Genomic DNA, 26,005 nt, shown 5'->3' with positions numbered 1-26,005 from the left:
GCAAGCGTCTGTAGCTGAAGCTGTTGCTATAGCTACAGACCTTGCAGTGCTTGACTGGGTGGAAAAAAAAAGCAACAAGAACTAAAAAAAAATATAGAAAACGGCTCCTGATTTTTGCCGTTAGATCGCGTATTCCGGACATGTAACCTCTGGATAAACCAAAGTTTCCTGTAGTATGAGTTTATTTATACAAAAAATCACATAGCTCAATCAGTTCTTAGTGCATTCTGCCTATGCAATTTGTAGTGCAATTTAGTGTACATAGTAACATTTGCAGGTTTCCCCCCCCCCCCCCCCCCCCCCTGTTAACAGCCATTTTCTGTAGAACATAACAGCCGAGCTACATGTCCCTTTATGATCAACTGTGACATCATGTGGTGTGGTCCTGTGTTTCTAGAGCTGGTGTACTGTTGGCTTGAGACTGGAGTTTAAAGAAAGTTTTGTTAAACTCTTGCCAGTGATCATTCTACCTTGTTTTTGTGTATGGACACAAATTTAAAGTTGATACCTAATTCACCCAACTTTCCAGATGAAGGTGAGGTGGAAGCATCGCTTTTTTCTCTACAATGAAATTGGTGCTTGCTTGTTGCAACTGTTGGGAGAGGGTGCAAAAAATGTGCTTTCAACAACTGTTGTATAAATATTGAATCAAATTGAATTTTGCATCTTCAGAATTCTTATTGTAGCCTGACTTTAACTTTGATCCCTTAAGAATCGATTGGATACTTTTTGAGAAGCTGAACTTTTTTTCTACTGTCTGTAACCCATGTGCGATGCACCTTTCTTTGCACATTTTTTTTCCCGTTTAGGTCCCATTGCACATTGCATGATACCCTGCTCAAGACATGTTTGTTGATAAAAATGTGTGGAGTAATTCCTGTTGGCTAGAATCACTTATGCAATTAATATGGGAACTGGCTCGTTAGTGCAAACTTGTCTCTTTCATCTCTGCTCAATAATACAACATTATGATGTGGGTTTTGTTTTGGTTTTGCACCTACCATAAATGGAAAGCACTTGTTTCTGTCCGCCCAGTTGTTTTTCACTGTCGCCCTATTTGTAGAAGGCTACTGCTGAGCTCTGAACAGACAGCATTTTACAAACATGGGTTTGCTGAGGTGAAGTCACATTTGGTTTCTTCAGTGAGCTTATTAGCCAGGTGTCATGAAGATGTAATCTTCACTCCTGAATGCTGATCAGGGGTTGGGATCAATTTCTTCTTGTATTCGAGATGAGCTTTACACACGCAATTCCAGTATGTGTTTGAAATGGAAACCTGAGAGATAAATAAGAATTATCCTCTGATTGTTCTTAGCACTCCGAATTATCCAGTTGGTAAACTGATACAGCATTGTTATATGAAATGTTTTTGAAATGCGCCTCCTCTGTTTCATTTGTTCCTAATCATTTGTTCCTTGGACCTTTTTGTCAGGTGTCTTCATGAATGGAAGCCTCATGATGGTCGACCATTATCTTGCCTACTTTTTTGTGACAATCACAAAAAGCAGGATCCAGAGTAAGTTTTGTACTGCAACTTTGTATGTGTAAATGTTTATATTCCATTTGACAGGCACAGCAACATTTCTATACTATGTGCAAGTGTATAGAAATGTAATGTATGGATCTACAATTTCCTATTGAAATGGTTAGTCCATAAGATAGGTAGCTGCACAAAAGATCAATATTTTAAACCCATTTTGTTTTTGAGGTGAAATATACTGAATTTTAAAGCAATTTTTGTTTGTGTTGCTTGTACTCAAACCTGTCATTGAAATGGGGGGAAACGGATGAAACTGTCCTGATTGTGACTTTTTTTTAAAAACACCTTCTGTTTGCAGGCTAGTAATGGAGCTTTATTTTTGTGACTTTATAATGACGGGCTAAGTGACTCTGGAAGAACTTAGAAGCAGCACTGCAAAATTATTTTGGGTTTTTTTTTTTTGTCTCTCTTCCCATTTCCCCTTTCTAGGTCTCTGGACCACGCGCCACTTTGAAACTGTCCACTAGGAAGTGTCCGAAAGCAGGTTGGAGTGATTTTTCTCCTCTTTCCCTGCTTCCTGCAACCCTCCACTGGAGAAGCGTGTGGCTTTTGCTCAGCTCGCTCCTATGACAACGTGGCTGAGATTGGGAGCTGCTATGTGGGGAATCAAGGGTATGAACCCAGGTTCTTTCATTCAGTGTTGGAGCTCCATTGAGCTTCCTCGCTTGGTAATTTATTAAAACTAATATTGGAACAGCTTCTGTTTTTTTTTAAAAGAAGAAAGCAGTTTATTGATTTCAGCAAACACTAAAGAAGTGGACCATTAAAGAAATGTTCTACTTTATAACACTCCTTTGTTAAATGTTTGCAAGATTATTTACACAGACATTGTATCATGAGGAAAGATCTGCAAAATTTGAGTATTTTTGATATGCCGAAGGAATAATGTTCTTTAAAAGCAAGTCCAAATTTACCTTGGAAAAGTTTGAGCATTGACTTGGTCATACTGAAAGGACTTGTACTAACTAGGCTCATGTCCAAGCTGCTTGGATTTTTGCCCGTGGCATACAGACAAGATGGATTAATATGATATTAGTCATATCGCAGTTTTTAGAAGTGAAGAATTGCTATATAATATAAACAAAATAACTAACCAAGTTACAAGACAGCATGTTACTGACAGTACTAAATTAAGTAATATTTAACAGAGGTTGCTGTTTCAAATTATGCTACACATTAAGTTCTGCCTTTTTGTGAAATCTGTTCCTTACAGTATGTGGTTGCATAGAAGGCTTTTAGGGCAAAAAGCATCATTGTTTTCATCATGTTTAAATAGGTGTTGTGGTCTTAAATGCTTTGTATGATAAATTCAATTAAATCCCTAAAAAGTTGTGTTTGAATGTTACTGTCCTAACTGCAGCAATAATCGTGTTTGTTAAAATCTCAGAGCTCTGCTTGCTGGCACCTCACTGCTGGTGAAAGGCCAATTCCCATTTTGTGTCACTGATGTCAGAACTGCTTCATAGCAATCCAAAATGTGCAGAATGACTGCCAGGTTAGAGAACACACAACCACCACGGCAATGATGGTGCAAAAGTCAAACCCCTGTGGAGCACCTATGAAAAGAGCCCCTGCAATCATGAGAATAGTGTTTGGAAAGGTGGTGCCTTGTGCAGTTTTTGCTAGTTTTCTTTTATCCTCCCCTAAGTTTTAAGATTATTTTGTTGCCTTACTTCCTCCAAGCAAACCAAACCCATTATGGGGACAAAATCTAAGGAATTATTTTTTAAATGAAATTGGCACCCCAAGGTATTTGTCATGAATGGAGGGCTGCAGACTTTGCATGGCTTCTGGTGTTTCTACTTTCCTGCTAAGTTAAAGAAGTTGTGCTTTGTGGAGCTTTTTAAATAAAGCCGAGTGAGAAGAACAAAACAAAAAATCAGCAACTTAACCTCTGGATTAAAACTAAAAAGTCACATCACTAACATACAGCTTTGTTTCAAAAAGTATTTCATTGGCTGTAAAGCGTTTTGGGCTGTCTGGAGGTCCTGAAAGGCATAATATAAATGCAAGTCCATTTGTGTTTTTCATTTTATTGATATTGACACGTGCTAACTCTAATTTTGTCCATTGCTAACGCTTTATTTTTTTCTCTGTTCTGTAGTGTCCCTTTCTGGCGTTTCTTGATTACTGGAGCTGATCAGAACCGGGAGCTGAAGATGTGGTGTACTGTGTCATGGACTTGTTTACAGACTATCAGGTGCAGAATAGAATATAGAACAGCTGAGTTACAGTATATATTGGTTTTAAACTTCAACAATGTCCTGTTTTTAAGCTGCGTTAATGTTGACTTCACCCATTTGCTAAATTGGGCAGTTTGTAATACACCATGACTTAACAACTTGCATTTATATAGCACATTTAACATAGCAAAACGTCTCAAGGCGCTTAACAAGAGCGATATCAATAAAAACATTCTTGACACTGAGCCACAGAAGGAGGTAATCTGGACAGGTGACCAAAGGCTTGCTCAGAGGTAGGTTTTGAGGCGAGAGAGGCGGAGAGGTTTAGGGAGAGAATTCTAGAGCTTGGGGCCAAGGCAGCTGAAAGCGTGCCCACTAATGGTGGAAAGATTAAAATCGGGGATGAGCAAGATGCCAGAATTGGAGGCGTGCAGCGATCGCAAAGGCTTGTAGGGCTGGAGAGGGTTAGAGATAGGGAGGGGCGAGGCCATGGAGGGATTTGAAAACCAGGATGAAGATTTTAAAATTGAGGCGTTTACGGACCGGGAGCCAGTGTAGGTCAGCAAGCATGGATGATGGGTGAACGAGACTTGGAGCAAGTTAAGATACAGGCAGCAGAATTTTGGATGAGCACAAGTTTATGCAGGGTGGAAGATGGGAGGCTGGCCAGGAGAGCATTGGAATAGTCAAGTTTAGAGGTAACGAAGGCATGGGTAAGGGTTTCAGCAGCAGATGGGTTGAGGCAGGGTCGGAGTCCGGTGATGTTACGGAGGTGGAAGTAGGCGGTCTTGGTGATGGAGCGGATAAGTGGTTGGAAGCTCATCTCGGGGTCTGAACAAGGCCGCGAATTGTCTGTCTCAGTTTCAGACAGTTACGAGGGACGGAAACGGTGGCCAGGGAACAGAGTTTGTGGGGGACCAAAGACAATGGCTTCAGCCTTCCCAATACTTGGAGGAAATTTCAGCTCATCCAATATTGAATGTCGGACAAGCATCGAGACAAATCAGACAGTGGAGGGACCCAGAGAGGTGGTGGTGCGATAGAGCTGTGTGTCATCAGCATACGTGCGGAACCTAATGATGTATTTTGGATGATATTGCCGAGGTGTAGCATGGAGAAGGGAAATAGAAGGGGGCCAAGGATGGATCTTTGGGGGACTCCAGAGGTAACGGTGCAGGAGCGGGAAGAGAAGCCATTACAGGTGATTCTCTAGCTACGACTGGATAGATAAGAACAGAACCAAGCAAGGGGAGTTCCACCCAGCTGGACGATGGAGGCGAGGTGTTGGAGGAGAAGTGGTCAACTGTGTCGAAGGCTGCAGATAGGTTGAGAAAGATGAGAAGGGATAGTTTATCACGGTCACAATCACAAAGAATGTCATTTCTGACTTTGATTAGGGCTGTTTCAGTATTGTGGTGGGGCCGGAAACCTGATTGGAGGGATTCAAGCACAGAATTGCTGGAAAGCTGGGTACGGATTTGAGAGGCGACAGCGTGTTCATGGACTTTGGAGAGGAAAGGGAGGTTGGAGATGAGGCGGTAGTTTGCAAGAACAGAGGGCTCGAGGGTTTTTTTTGAGGAGGGTTAATGATGGCAGATTTGAAGGGCAGGGTGGGTGGTGGGAGAAACAGGACCTGAGGAGAGGAAACTGTTCATATCAGCTAACATGGGGCCCAGGAAGGGAAGTTGGGTGGTCAACAGTTTGACCGGAATAGGATTGAGGGAGCAGGAGGTGGGTCTCACGGACAAGCTGAAGACATGACCTTGGGGTGTAGATTTCCTTAGATTTTGTTCCCATAATGGGTTTCTTAACCCTCTGTAACTGCCATCCACCTGAATAGCACCAACCGCTGTACATGGCCTTCTTTGATCTCACAAAGGCCTTCGACACTGTCAACCATGAGGGGTTATGGAGTGTCCTCCTCAAATTCGGCTGCCCTCAAAAGTTTGTCACCATCCTCCGCCTGCTTCACGACGACATGCAAGCCGTGATCCTGACCAACGGTTCCACCACAGACCCAATTCACGTACGAACCGGGGTCAAACAAGGCTGCGTCATCGCACCAACGCTCTTCTCGATCTTCCTTGCTGCAATGCTCCATCTCACCGTCAGTAAGCTCCCCACTGGAGTGGAGCTAATTTACAGAACAAACGGGAAACTGTTCAACCTCCGTCGCCTCCAGTCCAGATCCAAGGTCGCCCTGTCCTCTGTCGTCGAATTACATTATGCAGACGACGCTTGCGTCTGCGCTCACTCGGAGATCGAACTCCAAACCATCGTCGGCACCTTCACCGAAGCGTACGAGAGCATGGGCCTTACACTAAACATCCGTAAGACAAAGGTCCTCAACAAACCTGCCCCCGCCGCATAGTACTGCCCTCTGATTATCAAAATCCACGACAAGGCCTTGGACAACGTGGACCACTTTCCATACCTCGGGAGCCTACTGTCAACAAGGGCAGACGTCGATGATGAAGTCCAACACCGCCTTCAGTGTGCCAGTGCAGCCTTCAGTCGCCTGAGGAAGAGAGTGTTTGAAGACCAGGACCTCAAACCCGGCACTAAGCTCATGGTCTACAGAGCAGTAGTGGTGCCCGCACTGCTGTATGCCTCAGAGACATGGATCATGTACAGCAGGCACCTCGAAGCACTGGAGAGGTACCACCAATGCTGCCTCCGCAAGATCCTGCAAATCCATTGGCAGGATAGGTGCACCAATGTCAGTGTTCTCACTCAGGCCAACATCCCTAGCATCGAAGCTTTGACCACGCTCGATCAGCTCCGATGGACGGATCACATCGTCCGCATGCCCGATTAGAGACTCCCAAAACAAGCGCTCTACTCGGAGCTCCGGCATGGCAAGAGAGCCCCAGGTGGGCAGAGGAAATGCTTCAAGGACACCCTCAAAGCCTCCTTGACAAAATGCAACATCCCCACTGACACCTGGGAATCCCTGGCCCAAGCCAGCACAAAGTGGAGGAGAAGCATCCGGGAAGGCGCCAAACACCTCGAGTCGGTTCGGGAGCAAGCGGAAGCCAAGCGCAAGGAGTGCACGTCAACCCAAGCACCCCCACCCACTCGTCCCTTCAACCACCATCTGCCCCACATGACTGTAGGTCCCGCAGTGGACTCATCAGTCACCTGAGAACTCATGTGGAAGCATCCTCGGTTCTGAGGGACTGCCTAAGAGAGAGGCAGTTCCAGTTTGTGGTATTGCATCACTGTTAAAACACTTGAATGCTGTAGTTGGCTGCCAGAGTTATAAAACCTTGGTAGACAGACTGTGTGTGTGCAGGATTGTTTTCTCGTAGTACCTTTTGTTCCTGCTGCTATATCTGTCATTCCTAATTTTAAATCTTTGGTATGACAATATAATTTAGGATACGGTAGCATATAATGGTTATATTACTGGGCTAGTAATCCAGAGGCTTGGACTAATAATCTGGAGACGTGAGTTCAAATCCCACCACGGCAGCTGGGGAATTTAAATTCAGTTAATTAAATAAATCTGGAATAAAAAGCTAGTGTCAGTAATGGTGACCATGAAACTACCGGATTGTCGTAAAAACCCATCTGGTTCACTGATGTTCTTTAGGGAAGGAAATCTGCTGTCCTTACCTGGCCTGGCCTATATGTGACTCCAGACCCACAGCAACATGGTTCACTCTTAACCAAGCCTGAATTGGCCTAGCAAGCCACTCAGAAGTACTGCAGCGGTTCAAGAAGGCGGCTCACCACCACCTTCTCGAGGGCAATTAGGGATGGGCAATAAATGCTGGCCTTGCCAGTGATGCCCCCAAAAAAATCAAATGGTAAGCCATGGGCAAATCTGGGGGGCAGATTGGTTAACTCAAAGTGGCTTGGTGCAACACTCTGTTTTGCTGCAAGCTTATTGGAGAAACATTCCCTCGATATGTGTGCATCTTGTTCATTTGCCTGAATGCTCTTTAAATAATCCAAAGCAATTGTTTATAACAATCAATAAGCCAAGCTTTCTCCTCCTTTTCTGTGAGCAGCTCCTAGCAGATTACTTGAAAAACTCACAGGCACTGATGGGCGCTAATTAAATTGTATATTCCATAATTTCAGCTTTTAGCATTGAGGTCGCAATGCAGTGAGTTTTACCATATCATTCTTGTTTAAAGTTTAGGCTAAAGTACTTTTCCCTCAATTTTTCTCCCTTTGAGTCGTGTGCACCACGTGTTTTCCGTGGTAATTTGGGATACGAGCTCCACTTTGGCGATGATTGAAGGAGAATGGGATTACTTTTAATTGTTATACCATAGTTATGACATTTTTTCTATATACTTTAGGTTTATGCCTGACTCTTTTAATGCCAATGTACACCCAAGTCTGAAAGCTAGCTTGGATCTATCTGCAGAATACCTAATCCTCAGTGATGTACAGAGAAAAGTAAGTTGTTTCAAATCTCTTGCAGCGCATCTCTGCACTCTTTTTCATGAATTTTAATTACAGTGGTTTACATATAAATTAAAGAGATTAGTCAGACTAAGATCTTCATTTACTTATGGTTAAATCTCATTTGACAATATTCACACTGGTCCCACAAAAATAGACGGTGGCAGTGTTCATGGAATTGAAAACATACTGGATAAAGGCTGTAATAAGTGATAGCATAATGGCAGTATGTAGTGAGCAAGCACACTTGTTGAGCTTGTTAATTGATGTAATCACTTCAAGTTTAATCAGCATGGATAATCTATTGTTTGCTGGCGGTCTGCCGTGGTGCTTTCCACGGGTAAATAAACACTCGAAGCAGAACAAAACTGCCTCTGAAGTGTATGTATAACTTTTGAAATACGATAGGGAATGATTTCAGGGTTGGAATCTCATTTTGGATTTCAAATGATGCGAAGCTATTCGGGCTTCATTTGCATGGATTGTGATTTCCATCCAAAATGCTGCTTTGAGAAGTCATTCCGTCGCAACTCTTTCTCTCCCACCCCCCCCCCCCCTCACCACCACACACAGATTGGACATCAAATTATATCTATGCAATGTGTTTGATATTTTTGTATTTTTATGTTGAGCACTGTGGCTTCTTTTTATTATTGTGCTATTAATACTGAACATAAAAGTTGGGTGTGAGGAACTCGTGGATATTTTTACCTCTAAGATTGAGACTCTGTGCTCGTCTGCCTCAGCTACATCCTCCATCGCTGCCACCCATCTAGTCTTGACCTCAAATCACTTTCCAGCTTCTTCCCCCTCCCCAGCCCCCACTTGCCTTTTCTGTGAGCCCCACCTCCTGTTTACTCAATCCCCTGCTGACCACACAACTAACTCTTATCTCAATGCTCCCTGATGTAGTCCTTAACAGAATCTGTTCCTCTGGCTTTTAAATCTGCTACCATGACCCCGGTCACATTTTCAGTTTTTTTTACGATAAATGTTTTTCTTCTGTTTGGTGCAACTGGCCACTCCAGTAACCATACCTTGTGTCCCCTACAATCCGGAGGATACCTTTTACTGCCCAAAAGGCAGGTAAATGATTGTAACTAAGAACCCTTACTCTGTACACCAGCTACTGGAATGTATTGTGCTGCCATGTGATTCCTGTCTATCAGTGGGCTAAATATGCATTCATTCCCTAAGTGGGGACTCAGACTCTGAACCAACAAATGTTTTGTTTTACCTAAGACAGGTGAATGAACAGTAAACAGTATTTCTCCACTCTCCTTGATGTATAAAATAGTAAAGATGCAGTTAGCTTTCTCTCTAAACATGGTCTCAGTTCTTGCACTGTGAAACCAACTACTTCTGAAAACAGGTTTGGTTGTTCTGCTTGGAACTTCAAAAATACCTCTGGGTTGCTGGCTGGTGACTGAATGTGGACTGTTCACATCAAGCCCAAAATAAACTGGTGACTAGAGACCCCTGGCCACCAAGCTGTCCAGCAATGAAGTCTAATACTGGGAAGAGTGAAGCTTTCCTGGTTGACCCCTACCAGGAACACCACACCCTGGCCCTTCATTCCATCCTCCTCGGCTGCTTGCCCAGGTTGAATCTGGCAGTACACGTTCTAGATATCTTACTCCACCCTGATCTGAGCTACAAACTTCATACCTATCTATCACCAAAACATCCTATTTCTATCTCTGCAACATTGCCTGTCTCTACCCCGCCTCTCACCCACTGCTGTTGAAACACTCATCCATACTTTTGTCACCTCTAGGGGCAATCTCTACAATGCCTTCCTCGTTGGCCTCCTAAGCTGCAGCCTACATATCTCCAACTTGTCCAAAACTCCACCACCAATATACTGTTGTGCACTAAATTCTGCTCTCCTATTACCATTGCCCTTGCTGATCTCCATTGGCTCCTTTGTCCTTCCAACACCATCAAAATCCTCCAATATTTACAAATCTCTCCATGGCTTTGGCCTTTACTTCTACAACATTTTCAGCCCTGCATGCCAGCATGAGCCCTCCATTCTTCCAACCCTTGTCGCCTTTGCATCCTCTCCACCCATGTTTTCATATTCTGGCACTCCATAAATGCCTCAATCTTGCTACCTGCCTCCTTAAAACATCTCCAACTATGCCATTTGTCGTCCTCATCTATTATTTGACCTTTTTTTGCCTCTGAAACTGCTTGGGATGTTAAAGGTGCTACATAAATGCAGGTTCTCTTTGTATAATTCTTCATGCCATATTGTTCAATTTACCTGTTGCAGGTGTTGTATGTGATGGAGCTACATCAGAACCAGGATGATGGCAAGGCCCATTTTGTCTCCATATCTGAGTTTTTGCTTACTCATCCAGTGCTTAGTTTTGGCATCCAGGATGTCAGCAGATGTCGCCCGAGACACACAGAGGTTCTTCCAGCTGAGGAAGAGAGCGACACTTTAAATGCAGGTCAGCAAAACAATTAATGGTATATTCCAGGATGCTGTGTGTGTACTGTTCTTTGCAAAGAGGAATTGAATATACCACAACTTAGTGCTATCTAATGGACACAAAACAAAGGTGACCAGATACATGCTGGGGTTGGATGCATGTTTCAGCATAGAGTTTGTGATCTGTCTAGGTTTTGCCCTTTTTGTTGCATAAAATTCTCCGACTGAAAAGGCAGGCAGCCTGCTCTTAGGATGCTGTCAGCTCTGCTCGTGAGTCAGTTGTTGTGCAAAACTAATGTTATGCATTTACTAGTGTTTACATTCTCCTTCCTTGGGGAAAATTCCTCACCCACATGGGTGGTTGTGATTAGGGATTTCATCACTGGGAGAAACGCACTGTAAACCTGCAACAAAACACTAACACTCCTTGGTTGTTGATTCATCAGTATTCACTGAAGTTGTGAAGTCACTAAAATCTATGCTTTAAGAAATAAACTCTTTCATACATTGCAGGTGTATGATTCATAACATTTTTGGTAAAATCTCATCCCTCAGCCAGTTCTGAATGTGTACATGTTCCCAGAACAATGTTACCTGTCCCTGTTAACCTGTAATTACTGATTTTTACAAAATTAACTCTTTTTATTTGAAATCTGAAATGTTACTGTTTGTATCTCAATGTTTTAAGTTCTTTATCCCTGATAAATTACAGATCACTTCACACAACTGATCCAGCTTCTTTAGCAGCAGTTGAGTTGTGTCTTGCACCACTTCTGTTTTCACAACCCGCTGTTTCTTGACCGTTGTCTAAACAATAAGGATGGTACAAGTGCAAATAGAAATGCTGCCTGGAGCACAGCTTATCTAAACCTGAAAATACCTTAAAACCTGGTTTTAAAACTGAAGCAGTTGAAAAAGAATTCACATAGCTCGCAGTCCTAATATGAAGATGTATTAAAGGGACACGTTCTAAGGATCTGCTTCATTCAGATGTCACTTGTTTGTGGAGGATGGACTACATTCAAAGAATAAACAGGACCATGTTCTAGATGAGCAACACTTGCTAACTTGCTATGTAGAATTAGAATATCAAAGGGTGTGGGGAGCATGCAAGGAAAGTGAGATTAGACTAGAGTCTTGACAAAGGGTTTGACTCAAAACGTTGACTCTATTTTCTCTCCACGGATGTTGCCTGGCCTGCTGAGTTTTTCCAGCATTTTCTGTTATTTTTGATTTCCAGCATCCGCAGTATTTTGCTATCGTGAGATTAGACTAAGTGGTTCATGTGGCAAAAAACACTGGCACAGACTTGATGGGCTAAATGGCTTGTTTCTGTGCTGTAATACACTCATGATTCTAATATCTTTGCCTGCATGTCCTCTGCGGTGATGTAAAGATGTTCTTCCTATCATGCACAATTTCTGATATATTCAATTTTTTCTTGGCAGAAGGAACTCCTGGCCCTGTTGAATCTTCAGTAGTACAGATAAAATTGTACTGTGTACACACCAAGTAAGTGGCAGAATTGAGGTTTCTCTAACTTTATTGGTAGCTTTCTGAGATGCAAATGGACACCCAGTTTAGAGCTATTTTATGTACATAATTTGTGTTCTCTTGTATTTTAGGCAGATATTGTATTTATGTCGAAGAATAGATTATGGAGGGTACTAATTAATCTTAAAGCCTGAGAAAGCTAAAAAGTGCCCGTTAAAAATATTGCGTAAAAAGTGTTTTGTAGTACTTGAAGGGGTTTGGATGTGAGTTCTGTGTATAACGATATGTTTCATCTGCTGGAGCTGTAGTCTTGGATCGTATTTTTGTTTGGTGCTCTACATGTGTTAGAAGACCAGTAATCCCCTTCCTGATGAATGGTTGATTTTTTTTTTTTACACAATCTTTGTGAGAAATACATTAATACTTAAATACAACTGGTCCTTCACCGTTGGTTGGTCATTTCTTGTCTCTGTTCTGCGTTGTTGCTGATTCAGGGCCTGGCTCAAAGCAGGAATGATTCAAAACCCAAACCACTGGTGTTGATATGTAATTTTGATCAGAATGTTTATTTATTCAGCTGAATTGAAATGCTGCAAGAAGAATTTTTTTGGTTTCCTAATGTCTGATTATTATAATAGAAGTATTTTTTGAATATGCCACTGTTAAATTAAAAAACAATAATCGCAGACTGACACTGTCTGGACAGACCACGCTCAGAAATAAATGGTTTTGTCCTTCTCCCTAACTATTTTTAAGGAAGGATAAATTCATCCGTTTTACCACTTTAGAAACTCAACTTTAACAATTATTTTGACTTGAATGTAGTGCCCTTTCTTGTTTGTTTTGCGGGTAAATACTTGTGTTTTGTACTCTCCAATTTTGTCCTAAAGACATTGACTTAGGCTGCAATATGGCTCCAATATGGCCCTCAAGCACCTCACTCAAATAGCCATTCTTCATGATCTAAATTCAAATGAATAAGAAGTAAACTAAAAGCACTCTTTACCTAGAGTGATAAATGTGGGGAATGGTCTGCCACGCAGACTAGTGGGAGAAAAATGTTAGGGTTGTTCAAAATGCAGTTAGATATTGAAAAGTAAAGTTAAGAATGATGTGCTTCTGTGGCCCAAATGGCCTTTCTTGCTGTTGGCTGTCTGGGCTCGCACATAAGACAAATGTGTTGACAAGCTCCTTGTCCTTGAAGTGGGAGGTGCTTTGCAACCACTCCTATTCTCACTTGATGTCTGCACAGTTGCACTTTATGGCAGAAGTTACTGAGTAGAGATCAGACGTGTGAACCCTGGCAGATTTTTCTGATCTAGCCTAGGGCACGGAGACCAATTGTACCACCCTTGTGCCAGACTGCTGAGGTCAGTTAATTCACAGATTGGGAGTTGAACCTGGGACCTTATGATCAGTATCTGAGTCATTCAACTATTGGCAGAGCTTTCATATGATTGAGGGAAACTGGATTGATGTGAGGGAAACTGGATTGATGTTACTGAACCTGACAGTGTGGGGCTGGGAAGAATATTGCACCTAATTGTTTAAATGTATTTGGAGGAACCCTCAAAGAAAAGAACCCTAGGATGTTGATTTTATTTCAAGCATTTTACTGCCTGCTACTTCCCCCCCTGTCCCTTTTCCTGAGGGATTGACTCCTTGTTGGGACACTTCCACAGGTGTGGGGCACCCTGTGGTACCTCACCCAGGTGACTACTCTTTAATTGTAACCATAGACAGTATTTATCAGTAAGTTATTTGACTGCAGGAACATCGCAGGTGAACCTTCTCCTCTCCCCAGTTGCTCACTTTCAGCAGAGGTTTCTGGTTAACGATCTAGAGCAGGAATCCTGGCTTTTTTTCCCTCTCCTTCCCCCACTGCTACCCCAACATATAGCAACTAACAGCACAGCCTGGTGATTAAACCTGGGACTTTCCTGGTCTGGCTTCAGCTACTAAAAAGAAAAGACTTGCATTTCTATAGTGCCTTTCACGACCACCGGATATCCTAAAGCGCTTTACAGTCAATGAAGTACTTTTTTGAAGTGTAGTCACTGTTGTAATGTAGGAAACCCAGCAGCCAATTTGCGTACAGCAAGGTCCCACAAACAGCAATGTGATAATGACCAGATAATCTGTTTTCTAATTATGTTGATTTTGTGATAAATATTGGCCAGGACTCTGGGGATAACTCACCTTCAAAATAGTGCCATAGGATCTTTTACGCCCACCTGAGAAAGCAGACGGGGCCTTGGTTTACCATCTCATCCGAAAAACTCACTTAAAGTTACAACATGGACATAAGCCATTCAGCCCAAGCAGGCTGTGTTGGTGTTTGTTCTCCACATGAGCAATAGTCCTAATCCCATGTGTGTGCTCAGTTCCTGTATCCCTTTAATCTCCTTTCCTTAAACTACCTATGTAACCAGTTGTTAAATGTTGACATTGTCCCTGTGTCAATCACTGACTGTGGTAGCCCATTCCACAGCTTCTTGTGCTGTTTTAAAAAAAAGTTTCTCCTGCTCTCTGTCCTAACTCGCTTGCATTTAATCTGTTATTTGTGCCTTTGTGCTAGATGCCTCAATCACTAGAAACAGTCTGTTTCTATCTACTCTGGTCTCATCCTGTCATAATTTCAAACACGTCTATCAAATTACCCCTTAATCTCCTAATGAAAATAACCCCAATTTTTCAAGTAAATAGATGAGACATCGTGGAGTGAGTTTTCCTCTTTGAAGGACAATGATTGGTACACGGATATAGCTTAGATGTATAGTCCTTTCATAGTAGGAACACGGATGAGCTTCTTAGTGGCTGGGTGCTTTTCGAGAGTTGCAATTTATCCCTTTATCTAGATTTGGTTGAATGCAAAATTCATTTTCTGGGATCAAGACATGTTTTATTTTGAATATGATGCAATGTTCAAACACCAGTTTGTAGATTTTCTATGTTGTGTTTCCATATTAAATTCTTCATTTTTAGTCAGAGTCTCTAATTATAAATAATAGTCATAGAGCCATAGAGTTATACAGCACGGATAGAGGCCCTTCGGCCCATCGTGTCCGTGCCGGCCATCAAGCCCTGTCTAATCTAATCCCATATTCCAGCATTTGGTCCGTAGCCTTGTATGCTATGGCACTTCAAGTGCTCATCCAAATGCTTCTTAAATGTTGTGAGGGTTCCTGCCTCCACAACCCTTTCAGGCAGTGAGTTCCAGACTCCAACCACCCTCTGGGTGAAAAAGTTCTTTCTCAAATCCCCTCTAAACCTCCCGCCCTTTACCTTGAATCTATGCCCCCTAGTTATTGACCCTTCTACTAAGGGAAAAAGCTCCTCAGTATCCATCCTATCTATGCCCCTCATAATTTTGTACACCTCAATCATGTCCCCCCTCAGCCTCCTCTGCTCCAAGGAAAATAAACCCAATCTGCCCAGTCTCTCTTCATAGCTGAAGCGCTCCAGCCCTGGTAACATCCTGGTGAATCTCCTCTGCACCCTCTCCAAAGTGTTCACATCCTTCCTGTAGTGTGGCGACCAGAACTGCACACAGTATTCCAGCTGTGGCCTAACCAGTGTTTTATACAGCTCCATCATAACCTCCTTGCTCTTATATTCTTTGCCTCGGCTAATGAAGGCAAGTATCCCATATGCCTTTTTTACCACCTTATCCACCTGTTCCGCCGCCTTCAGGGATCTGTGTACTTGCACACCCAGATCCCTCTGACCCTCCGTCTTGCCTAGGGTCTTACCATTCATTGTGTATTCCCTTGCCTTGTTAGTCCCCCCAAAGTGCATCGCCTTGCACTTTTCCGGGTTAAATTCCATTTGCCACTGTTCCGCCCATCTATATCGTCCTGCAGACTGAGGCTACCCTCCTCGCTATTTACCACCCTACCAATTTTTGTATCATCCGCGAACTTACTGATCATACCTTTTACATTCATATCCAAGTAATTAATGTAGACCACAAACAGCAAGGGACCCAGCACCGATCCCTGTGGTACCCCACTGGCCACAGGCTTCCAGTCACAAAAACAACCTTCGACCATCACCCTCTGCCTTCTGCCACTAAGCCATTTTTGTATCCAATGTGCCAAGGCACCCTGGATTCCATGGGCTCTTACCTTCTTGACCAGTCTCCTGTGCGGGACTTTATCGAAGGCCTTACTGAAATCTATGTATACCACATCCACTGCGTTACCCTCATCCACACACCTAGTCACCCCCTCAAAAAATTCAATCAAATTAGTCAGACATGATCTTCCCTTGACAAAGCCATGTTGACTATCCCTGATTAATCCTTGCCTCTCCAAGTGGAGACTAATTTTGTCCCTCAGAATTTTTTCCAATAATTTTCCTACCACTGATGTTAGGCTCACTGGCCTGTAGTTCCCCGGTTTTTCCCTACTTCCCTTCTTGAATAATGGTACTACATTAGCGGTTCTCCAGTCCTCTGGCACATCCCCTGTGGCCAGAGAGGTCCTGAATATATGTGTTAGAGCCCCCGCAATCTCTTCCTTTGCCTCACACAGCAGCCTGGGATACATTTCGTCCGGGCCTGGGGATTTATCCATTTTTAGGCCTGCTAAAACCGCCAATACCTCCTCCCTCTCGATGTTAATATGTTCGAGCATATCACAGTCCCCCCGCCCTATTTCTATGTCTACATCGTCCTTCTCCATAGTGAAAACAGATGCAAAAAATTCATTTAGAACCCCTCCTACATCTTCCGGCTCCACACACAGATTGCCACTTTTGTCCCTAATGGGCCCTATTTTTTCCCTAGTTATCCTCTTACCCTTAATATACTTATAAAACATCTTAGGATTTTCCTTTTATTTTGCTCACCAGTGTTATTTCATGGCCCCTCCTTGATCTCCTAATTTCTTTTTTAAGTATCCCCCTGCACTTTTTGTACTCCTCTAGGGCTTCCTCCGTCTTTAGCCTTTTGTATCTGCCAAAAGCCCTCCTTTTTTTCCTAATCCATTCTCGTATATCCCCTGACATCCAAGGTTCCCTGTGGTTTTTGGAACCACCCTTGACCTTTACGGGAACATGTTGCCATTGTATGATCTCAATCTCCCTTCTGAAAGCCTCCCATTGCTCCGATGCGGATTTTCCTACAAGTAGCTGATCCCCAGTCCATTTTGGCCAGATCCTGCCTTATCCTATTAAAATCGGCCTTCCCCCAATTTAGAACCTTTATTTCCGGCCCATCCCTGTCCTTTTCCATGACCACCTTAAATCTCACCATATTATGGTCACTGTCAACAAAGTGCTCACCTACTAGCACTTTTTCCACTTGGCCGGCCACATTCCCTAGAATTAGGTCCAGTACCGCCCCCTCTCTTGTAGGACTTTCTACATGCTGGCTCAAAAAGCTCTCCTGGATGCACTTTAAGAATTCTACACCCTCTGAGCCTTTCACACTCTGACTATCCCAGTTAATATTGGGGAAGTTGAAATCCCCCATTATTATTACCCTATTATTTGCACATTTCTCTGAGATTTGCCTACATATCTGTTCCTCTATCTCCCCCTGGCTGTTTGGAGGCCTATAGTACACTCCCAGCAAAGTGCTTGCCCTCTTTGTTTTTAAGCTCCACCCATATGGCCTCATTAGAGGAACCTGCTAATATATCCTCCCTCCTTACTGCAGTAATTGGCTCCTTAATTAATATTGCGACACCCCCTCCTCTTATACCTCCCCCTCTGTCTCGCCTGAAGATTCTGTACCCCGGAATATTGAGCTGCCAGTCTTGCCCCTCCCTCAACCATGTCTCCGTGATAGCAACAATATCATACTCCCATGTGTTTATCAACACCTTCAGTTCATCCACCTTATTTGCAAGACTCCTTGCATTAAAATAGATGCCATCCAGCCTTGCCCTTATATATTTGCCCTGTCTACCAAGCTGACTTGTTTTTTTCTCTATAATTGGCAGCACATCACCCCCTATTTCAGCTCCCCTCTGTATCCCATCCCCCTGCCAAGTTAGTTTAAACCCCCCCCCCCCAACAGTGCTAGCAAACCTCCCCGCAAGGATATTTGTCCCGCTCTGGTTCAGGTGCAACCCGTCCGACTTGTACAAGTCCCACCTTTCCCAGAAGCAGGCCCAGTGATCCAGGAAAGTAAAACCCTCCCCCCTACACCAACTCTTTAGCCACGCATTCATCTGCTCTATCCTCCTATTCCTATACTCACTAGCACGTGGCACTGGGAGTAATCCAGAGATTACAACCTTTGAGGTCCTGCTCTTTAATCTGTTACCTAGCTCCCTAAATTCTTGATGCAGGACCTCATCCCCCTTCCTACCTATGTCGTTGGTCCCAATGTGGACCACGACCTCTGCCTGCTCACCCTCCCCCTTAAGAATGCCCTGTAGCCGCTCAGTGACATCCATGACCCTGGCCCCAGGGAGGCAACAAACCATCCTGGAGTCACGTTTGCGGCCACAGAAACGCCTATCTGTTCCTCTTACGATAGAACCCCCTACCACTATTGCTCTCCCACTCTTTTTCCTCCCTTTCTGAGCAGCAGAAGTGTCCCTGGTGCCAGGAAGCTGGCTGCTGCTGCCTTCCCCTGGTGAGTCATCCCCCTCAACAGTATCCAACTTGGTATACCTGTTTGAAAGGGGGATGTCCGCAGGGGTTCCCTGCACTTCCTGCCTGCCTCTGTTGCTCCGCCTGATGGTCACCCAATTTCTTTCTGCCTGTGCAGCCCTACTCTGTGGCGTGAACAACTCGCTAAACGTGCTATCCACGACCCTCTCAGCATTGCGCATGCTCCAAAACTCATCCACCCGCAGCTCGAGCGCCGCCATGCGGTCTACAAGTAGCTGCAGCTGGATGCATTTCCCGCACACATGGTCATCAGGGACACTGGCAGCGTCCCTGACTTCCCACATGGAGCAAGAGGAGCAGAACACGGTTCTGAGCTCTCCTGCCATGACTTACTCCTTTAATTAATTAAAAAATTTATTAAACACCCCAGTTACAGGTATACTCTAGGGTGCTTTATTTACCAACTGTCCCCACTACAACACAGAGACCCTAGAAATTTAACACCACAGAATTCAAGCTTGTCTTGAAAAGAGAGAAATACTCACCAACCAATCACTTACCTGCTTCCTGCTGACGTCACACTTGGATTACTTTTTACCTCTCCCGGAACCTGGATTGGTGTGCCTCTGACTGCTCCCTCTTATACTCAGCTGCCTCGGGCTGCTCCCGCGCAGGTCCGCTGCTTCTCCGGTCTCGGGGCTGTGGGCCTCGGTGCCTCTGACTGCTCCCTCTTATACTCAGCCGCCTCGGGCTGCTCCCGCGCAGGTCCGCTGCTTCTCCGGTCTCGGGGCTGTGGGCCTCGGTGCCTCTGACTGCTCCCTCTTATACTCAGCCGCCTCGGGCTGCTCCCGCGCAGGTCCGCTGCTTCTCCGATCTCGGGGCTGTGGGCCCCGGTGCCTCTGACTGCTCCCTCTTATACTCAGCCGCCTCGGGCTGCTCCCGCGCAGGTCCGCTGCTTCTCCGGTCTCGGGGCTGTGGGCCTCGGTGCCTCTGACTGCTCCCTCTTATACTCAGCCGCCTCGGGCTGCTCCCGCGCAGGTCCGCTGCTTCTCCGGTCTCGGGGCTGTGGGCCTCGGTGCCTCTGACTGCTCCCTCTTATACTCAGCCGCCTCGGGCTGCTCCCGTGCAGGTCCGCTGCTTCTCCGGTCCCGGGGCTGTGGGCCTCGGTGCCTCTGACTGCTCCCTCTTATACTCAGCCGCCTCGGGCTGCTCCCGCGCAGGTCCGCTGCTTCTCCGGTCTCGGGGCTGTGGGCCTCGGTGCCTCTGACTGCTCCCTCTTATACTCAGCCGCCTCGGGCTGCTCCCGCGCAGGTCCGCTGCTTCTCCGGTCTCGGGGCTGTGGGCCTCGGTGCCTCTGACTGCTCCCTCTTATACTCAGCCGCCTCGGGCTGCTCCCGCGCAGGTCCGCTGCTTCTCCGGTCTCGGGGCTGATATCTGACTGTTTTAATCTAAAGCAATAGATCATTCAGGCTCAAGTATGGTGACAATGAATTATATTTAATTATTGATCATGTTGCAAGTCAATTCTCTCTTGAATACTAATTATTTGCTGAAACGAGCTTTTCTAATAATTTCTTACGGTCCCACTTGCCTTATAAGTTTCTAAATTTAAGGTTTTCTTCTACCTTAAGCGTCAGTGTTGAGCATATTCCTTACATTTTTTTTCTGTTATGAATTGCATTGAATGAAATAATCCACAGTGAGTTAAGAAGCTCAAGTGATTGGGGATGAGGGTCCATTTCCTTTGAAATAAAGGATATATGTTCATACTGCTTTTCAAGCATATAAATAGCAAGGTTGGTAGCAGATACACCTTCAATCTGGTTACTTGGAAAATGTCAAAAGTAGGTTCCCTGAACATGTATTTTGTCCTCACTAATCTTGTGCTTTTACTACTATTCCACTTAAACAATTTTCTTCTTCAAAACCAGTGAGAACATGTTTGTAGTTGCCTTTCATAGGGTCACATAACATAATGGGACAGGCTTGGATAGGTATCTTTAGGCAATCTGAGGGAGTGCAGTTACTTCCCGCTAGCATCCCTGGACCATGAGAGACTCCCGTAGTAGATGAAACAGGATTATTATGCATCCTGTTCAGTACCATTTTTTTTTACACTTGTACCTGTTAATGGTATGCAATCTGTTCAGAAATTTGCATTGCATAAAACTGGTGCATCTTTGTGTTTCGGAATAGCCTTAACGGCCTGAGTATCCACCATTCAGGCTACTTGGAAAGTCGTCTTTTTCCTTTATCTCTTTTAAGGAGTTGGACAGGTTGTAGCACGTTGCTACAGAGGAGTTGTCCATTCCATTTGATTTGGATGAAATGCAATGGACAATTTTCCTTTTGCTCTTGTATGAGCTATGAAGTGTGACCAGAGGACCACTTCAGATACTGTTTTGTTGTCAGAATCCTTAGATCCTTGGATGCAGGGTGTATGGGTTACAAATTGCTTCTGCTATCTTCAAAGCATGTTCTGAATCATTTTTCTTGTTTCAGAACGCTTCAGGATGTGCAGATTTATTTCCAGCCTCGTCAGAATACAGAAGAACCTATTTTAATGCCATCTGCTGTCTCCCATGAAGATTTCAGTAAGTTATACACTATGACTTGTCACCTAACATTACATCAGGACACTATTACAAAACTATTTTATCCACTTGTTTTTAGTTTGTGATTATTTTGCCTTTACCTTTTCTGAATATAGTATTTCAGAATTTTCTTTGTTATAAAGTGGAATATCTCAATGTAGTCTGTCAAATAAATCTCCGTCGTTTGATGCTGCAGAACCAAATGGGTGTTAAAATAACCAAGTTCAGGTTAAGGAGCACTTCAAATATTAAAATGGGCTGCAAATATTGTCCAACTGGTTACTTGACCAAAATGACTGACATTATTCTGTTTAAAACAATTGAATTAAAGTCTACATACTATATCCTTTTCTCTATCAGACCTACCTATTTTTGTATAACAATTTTTTTTTGAGTTGTTGGAAATCTAGCATATCTGTTTGATGTAAAAAAAAAAAAAAAAAATTTCCTTTAAGTTGCTCCTTAAAACCTACCTCTTTGACCAAGCTTTTGGTTATCTCTCGGTCAACTTTTGTCTAATGCTCCTGTGAAGCGCAGTGGGATGTTTTTACTATGTTAAAGGTGCTATATAAATGCAAGTTGTTAGATGTGCAATAGAAATAGACAGCCTGTTATCTCAGTAAATATCAATTTAATAGATATAATCAAGTTAAATTCTAATGAATTTGGAAGATGCTATACATGTGACTCTTGTGATGCAATAGTATTTACATTTTACTGCAGATTTTCAGGCTGACTTTTTTTAACTCAAACTAAAATTGTCAATTTTCATATGAACCATGTGTTGCCCTCTAAAATATCCATTTGTTTTTGTTGCCTTACATAATCTGCAGTTTTTACAGTAAAAAGTGAACATAATTATGCTCAGACTTGGCATATCAGAGTTGTGTATTTTATCTGGAGAGGCTTGTGTGTATAAAGCTTCACTGTCGCCATCAATGACGAATTATGATCCTATGGTTGAGGTCATCAGTTGGGGAGGGTCAAAAGTTGTGGATCTAAGTCCGAGCACTGAATCCTTGCTTCAAAATCCAATGGAATGATTAATGCTTCACATTTCTGTGGCAACCCTGTAGCTTTCAAAGTAAATTGTATTCTTCAATAATATTTTTTTATTTGTGATTTTGAAGCATTTGCAGATCACCTAACAGATGTGAGCATTGAAGGGCCAGCATCCGAAAAAGGCTCTGGCAGAGGTTCTCAGCACGATCTGCGGCGTATAGTGGATCTTCCAGCTCCCGCAGACTTTCTTTCTGTCTCTAATGATGTGAAACCAAAGTTAATGACTCCCGATGCATTCATGACTCCTAGTGCTTCACTTCAACAGGTGAGTGTGGTTAATGTTTGTATCTGAAGATAAATTCTAAAATTTGTATTTTCTGGTGAATTTTTGCTTTTTGTCACTGAAGGATATCTGCTGAGGGATGTGACACTCTTGCCCCACCCCCTCCACTTTACCACTGTCGGGCATGGCCAGATGCAACGTAAAGCTCCTAAACCACTATTTTAAAGCCCCACTTTGGGAGATAACCCATTGCACCTTGACCCCAACTCCAGAAGAGTATATACAGCATCGCACCAGTATGAATTTATCAATTCCAGCACCAGTCATTCTCTAGTTCTCATTCACTAGTTTCTCTGAGTGAGACTCAAGAATTTGGAAAGTATCGATAGTTCTGTGCTGTGGGCCTGTATTCATGAGAACGTGGGTAGAGACGACCAAACTGATTTCACGTTAGATCTTTACTGTCACCAAAAAGGAGATTTTCCTTCTGTCTGGGCTGGCTTCTGACTGAGTCCCATAGCTGGAGGAATGCTGTGCTAACCCAGACTCCCTATTGCTTAGTAAGCTACTGCTGGTAAAGTCTTTCAGTTAGAACCTCTTTGTGCTAAAAAGTTTTGCATTTAAAATACATCATCTGCTGTGTGCTTCTGCCACTCAGACCCTCTAGCATGCTTCTAATTGCAACTTGTTAGATTTTTGTCCTCCTGCAGCATGTTAAATGACTTGTGTTCTAATGTAAAATAATTACCATAGTGGCAGAGAAGTGTACCAGTCAATTACAAAATGTTTTCATTTACAGCATTTATTAGGATTTAGGTGACTGTACTTGTCTACTGCGTGTGTTGTGCTGGTGTAATTAAATGTTTTATTGCCGACAGATCTCTGTGTCACCAGGGAGCAGTGTAAGCACTTTGACTGCAGTGACTGGTTTGAGTAACAGCTCTGCTAATGAGACTGGAGCATCAAGGTAGGCAACTTGCGTTACCTACAGAAAGGTATCTGTGCCCATTTCAGAGATCAATTCAGTATAAGTAATTTTGCTTAATTTCTAAAAATGTTATTCTGGCTCGTTTAATTTCAGTGTTGAATGCTGAGGAAGGTTGAACTGGTCTCTGTCTCTCATTTCTCTCCCTCCCGTCCTGGTCCACATTACCCTTCCCTTTTACTCTTTCTTGCTCTCTCTGTGGAGTCAAGTTGGACAATAAAGAGCTTTGCTCTGCATCATGACAAAAATGGATAAATGTTTCATTCCCCAGCTTCAATGTGCTTCACTTAAATTATGGGGAGAAAATGGCAACAAAAATGCTTTTTTTTGAGTGGGGGAAGGAGGAGTTTGAATGGGGCTTATTGATTAAAATCCAATTGTGGGAGGAAACTGAATATTACCATCATCGGGGGCAATGTTGTTTCAAGTTGCATGTAGCAACGCTACACCTAGCTGGGAAGTATAATTGGTACCTAACGTGAACGCACTCTAATTGTAAGCCAATTGCCAATATTTTCGAGCCCCACTTTGGGAGATAACCCATTGCTATAGTCTGCAAGACCTGTCCATAGTTTATTGGGCCTTTTGAATTGAGGTGTTTTTCAACATGACAAAATAGATAGTTATTGCTGGAGATGCACTGTAGCGGTCCTGTAATTTTTTTAATGTGTACTCTAGATATAGGTGACATTGGCATGGCCACATTTATTGTCCATCCTTAATTGCCCTGAGGTGCTGGTAGATCTCTTATTGTAGTAATTGTTTTGCAACTGAGTCACTTGCTGGGCCACTGCAGAGGGCTTTAGGAGTCAACCATGCATTGTACGACTGCAATCATAGGGCCAGACTGGGTAAGCTTACAGCATTCCTTGAGGATATCAGTGAGCCATTTGGGTTATTACGGCAGCTTTCATTTTTGTGCTCACCACAAATTGCTATATTATTGAATTTATTTTCACAACTTATGTGGGATCTGAATTCGAGACCTCTAGATTCCTAATTGAATACCATAACCACCACACAACCATACTCCTTAACTTCTGTATATAAAAAGTATTGTTTCCTTGCAAAGACAAAGGGATGACTGGCTGCTTCTGTATTTGCCTCCTGATTGAGAACAAGAGAACAAATGTACATTGAAGTCCCCTACACAGAGTGCATTCTGTGCTCTTGCTTCCCTCAGAGAGCTTCCTCCAAGTGATGCCCAACATGGAAGAGTACTGATTCGTCAATTGAGGGGGCACAGTAAGTAGTGATCAGCAGGAGGTTACCTTGACTCTGTTTGACCCGAAGCCACGAGACGTCATGGTGTTTGGGGTCGATGTTGAGGACTCCCAGGGGTCACTCCCAGCCAACAGTGCACCCACGTTTGGTGGGTGTATCCTGCCGGTGGGACAGGACATACCCAAGGATGGTGATGGAGGGGTCTAAGGTGTTAGCTGGTAATTAATACTGAAAGAGCAACGATGTCAGGCTGTTGCTTAACTAGTCTGGGACAGCCCACTCAACTTGGGCACCAGCCTTCAGATGTTGGTAGGAGGGCTTTTCAGGGTTAACTGGGCTGAGATTACCTTAGTCTAATCCTTATACGATGCCTGGGTTGTTGTGGATCAGTCCATCTGATTTCCTTATTGCTGTACTTCATAGCGATTACAACTGAATGGCTTGTTCGGCTTGGGAAAGAAGGTACTCTGAGGTGACTTAATAGTAGTTTTCAAAATTATGAATGGGATTGATGAAATTGGTCCCGATAATTTCAGACTGATGTGTTCAAAAACTAGAGGCATAATTTTAAAAATTGGGAGTAAGGAAGGATTTTGAACATGGTAGTAGACATTTAGTTACAATTGTAACTAAATAATACCTATGTGTTTAAGACAACTTAACATGCTTCTGCATAAGGAGGGGATTTCCGGGTTAGTGAGAAGGCAGTACCTTGGGGTTGTGATTAACAAAAAAAGAGGTAGACACATTGGTCGGTGTTATTTCCTGTTAGTAAATTTTCCCAGTTTCTAGGTGACCTATTTTTTCATAAATTGGCAATATTAGTTGGTATATACGGCTGATCCAATTGGATATGTAAGCATCAGTTATTTGAGCTGCTCGTATTCATGCTAGCAAGGAGCATACTGTACGTTAAGCTTGACTTGTTCCTTGCTGACCGGTAGATGGCAGAATCCTTTGAAGTGCACAGTTTTGAAATTGTTCATGGAAATGAGATTGCTCGACCCATTTTGCTACTTGCACTGCTGCGCATTTATTTGTGAAAATCTAAATTGCTAAAAGTGACTTTATTACATTTCATAATCTTAAAGATCTCTAACAGGTCACCCCTCAGCCTTCTCTTTTCTAAAGAAAAGAGCCCCAGCCAGTTCATCCTTTCCTGATAAGTACATCGTCTCAGTTCTGGTATTGCCCTTGTAAATCATTTTTCCATCTTCTCCAGTGCCTTTATATAATATAGAGACTAGAACTGTGCACAGTACTCCAAGTGTGGC

At 43.4% G+C, this 26,005-nt stretch overlaps 1 protein-coding gene across 4 annotated transcripts in view; it reads left to right on the top strand.

Moving 5' to 3' along the window:
- Positions 1 to 26,005, top strand: part of edc4 (enhancer of mRNA decapping 4) — an 84,167-nt gene that overhangs the window by 21,909 nt on the left and 36,253 nt on the right. For all 4 annotated transcript variants that reach the window (XR_015078806.1, XM_085991300.1, XM_085991299.1 and 1 more), the window contains 8 exons: positions 1,433 to 1,516; positions 3,645 to 3,740; positions 8,037 to 8,136; positions 10,421 to 10,601; positions 12,031 to 12,094; positions 21,146 to 21,237; positions 22,368 to 22,564; positions 23,401 to 23,489. Coding sequence is in view for 3 of the 4 variants with exons in the window: in XM_085991300.1 (XP_085847426.1) it covers positions 1,433 to 1,516; positions 3,645 to 3,740; positions 8,037 to 8,136; positions 10,421 to 10,601; positions 12,031 to 12,094; positions 21,146 to 21,237; positions 22,368 to 22,564; positions 23,401 to 23,489 (903 nt within the window). In the remaining variant the exon portion in view is untranslated. The remainder of the gene's footprint in view (positions 1 to 1,432; positions 1,517 to 3,644; positions 3,741 to 8,036; positions 8,137 to 10,420; positions 10,602 to 12,030; positions 12,095 to 21,145; positions 21,238 to 22,367; positions 22,565 to 23,400; positions 23,490 to 26,005) is intronic.

Source organism: Somniosus microcephalus, chromosome 6 (assembly GCF_052327205.1).
Source record: "Somniosus microcephalus isolate GS21.2 chromosome 6, FLI_Smic_1.0, whole genome shotgun sequence".
Taxonomy (NCBI): Eukaryota; Metazoa; Chordata; class Chondrichthyes; order Squaliformes; family Somniosidae; genus Somniosus; species Somniosus microcephalus.
The sequence above is the reverse complement of the archived record's forward strand: the minus strand, read 5'-3'. Positions and strand labels throughout refer to the sequence as shown.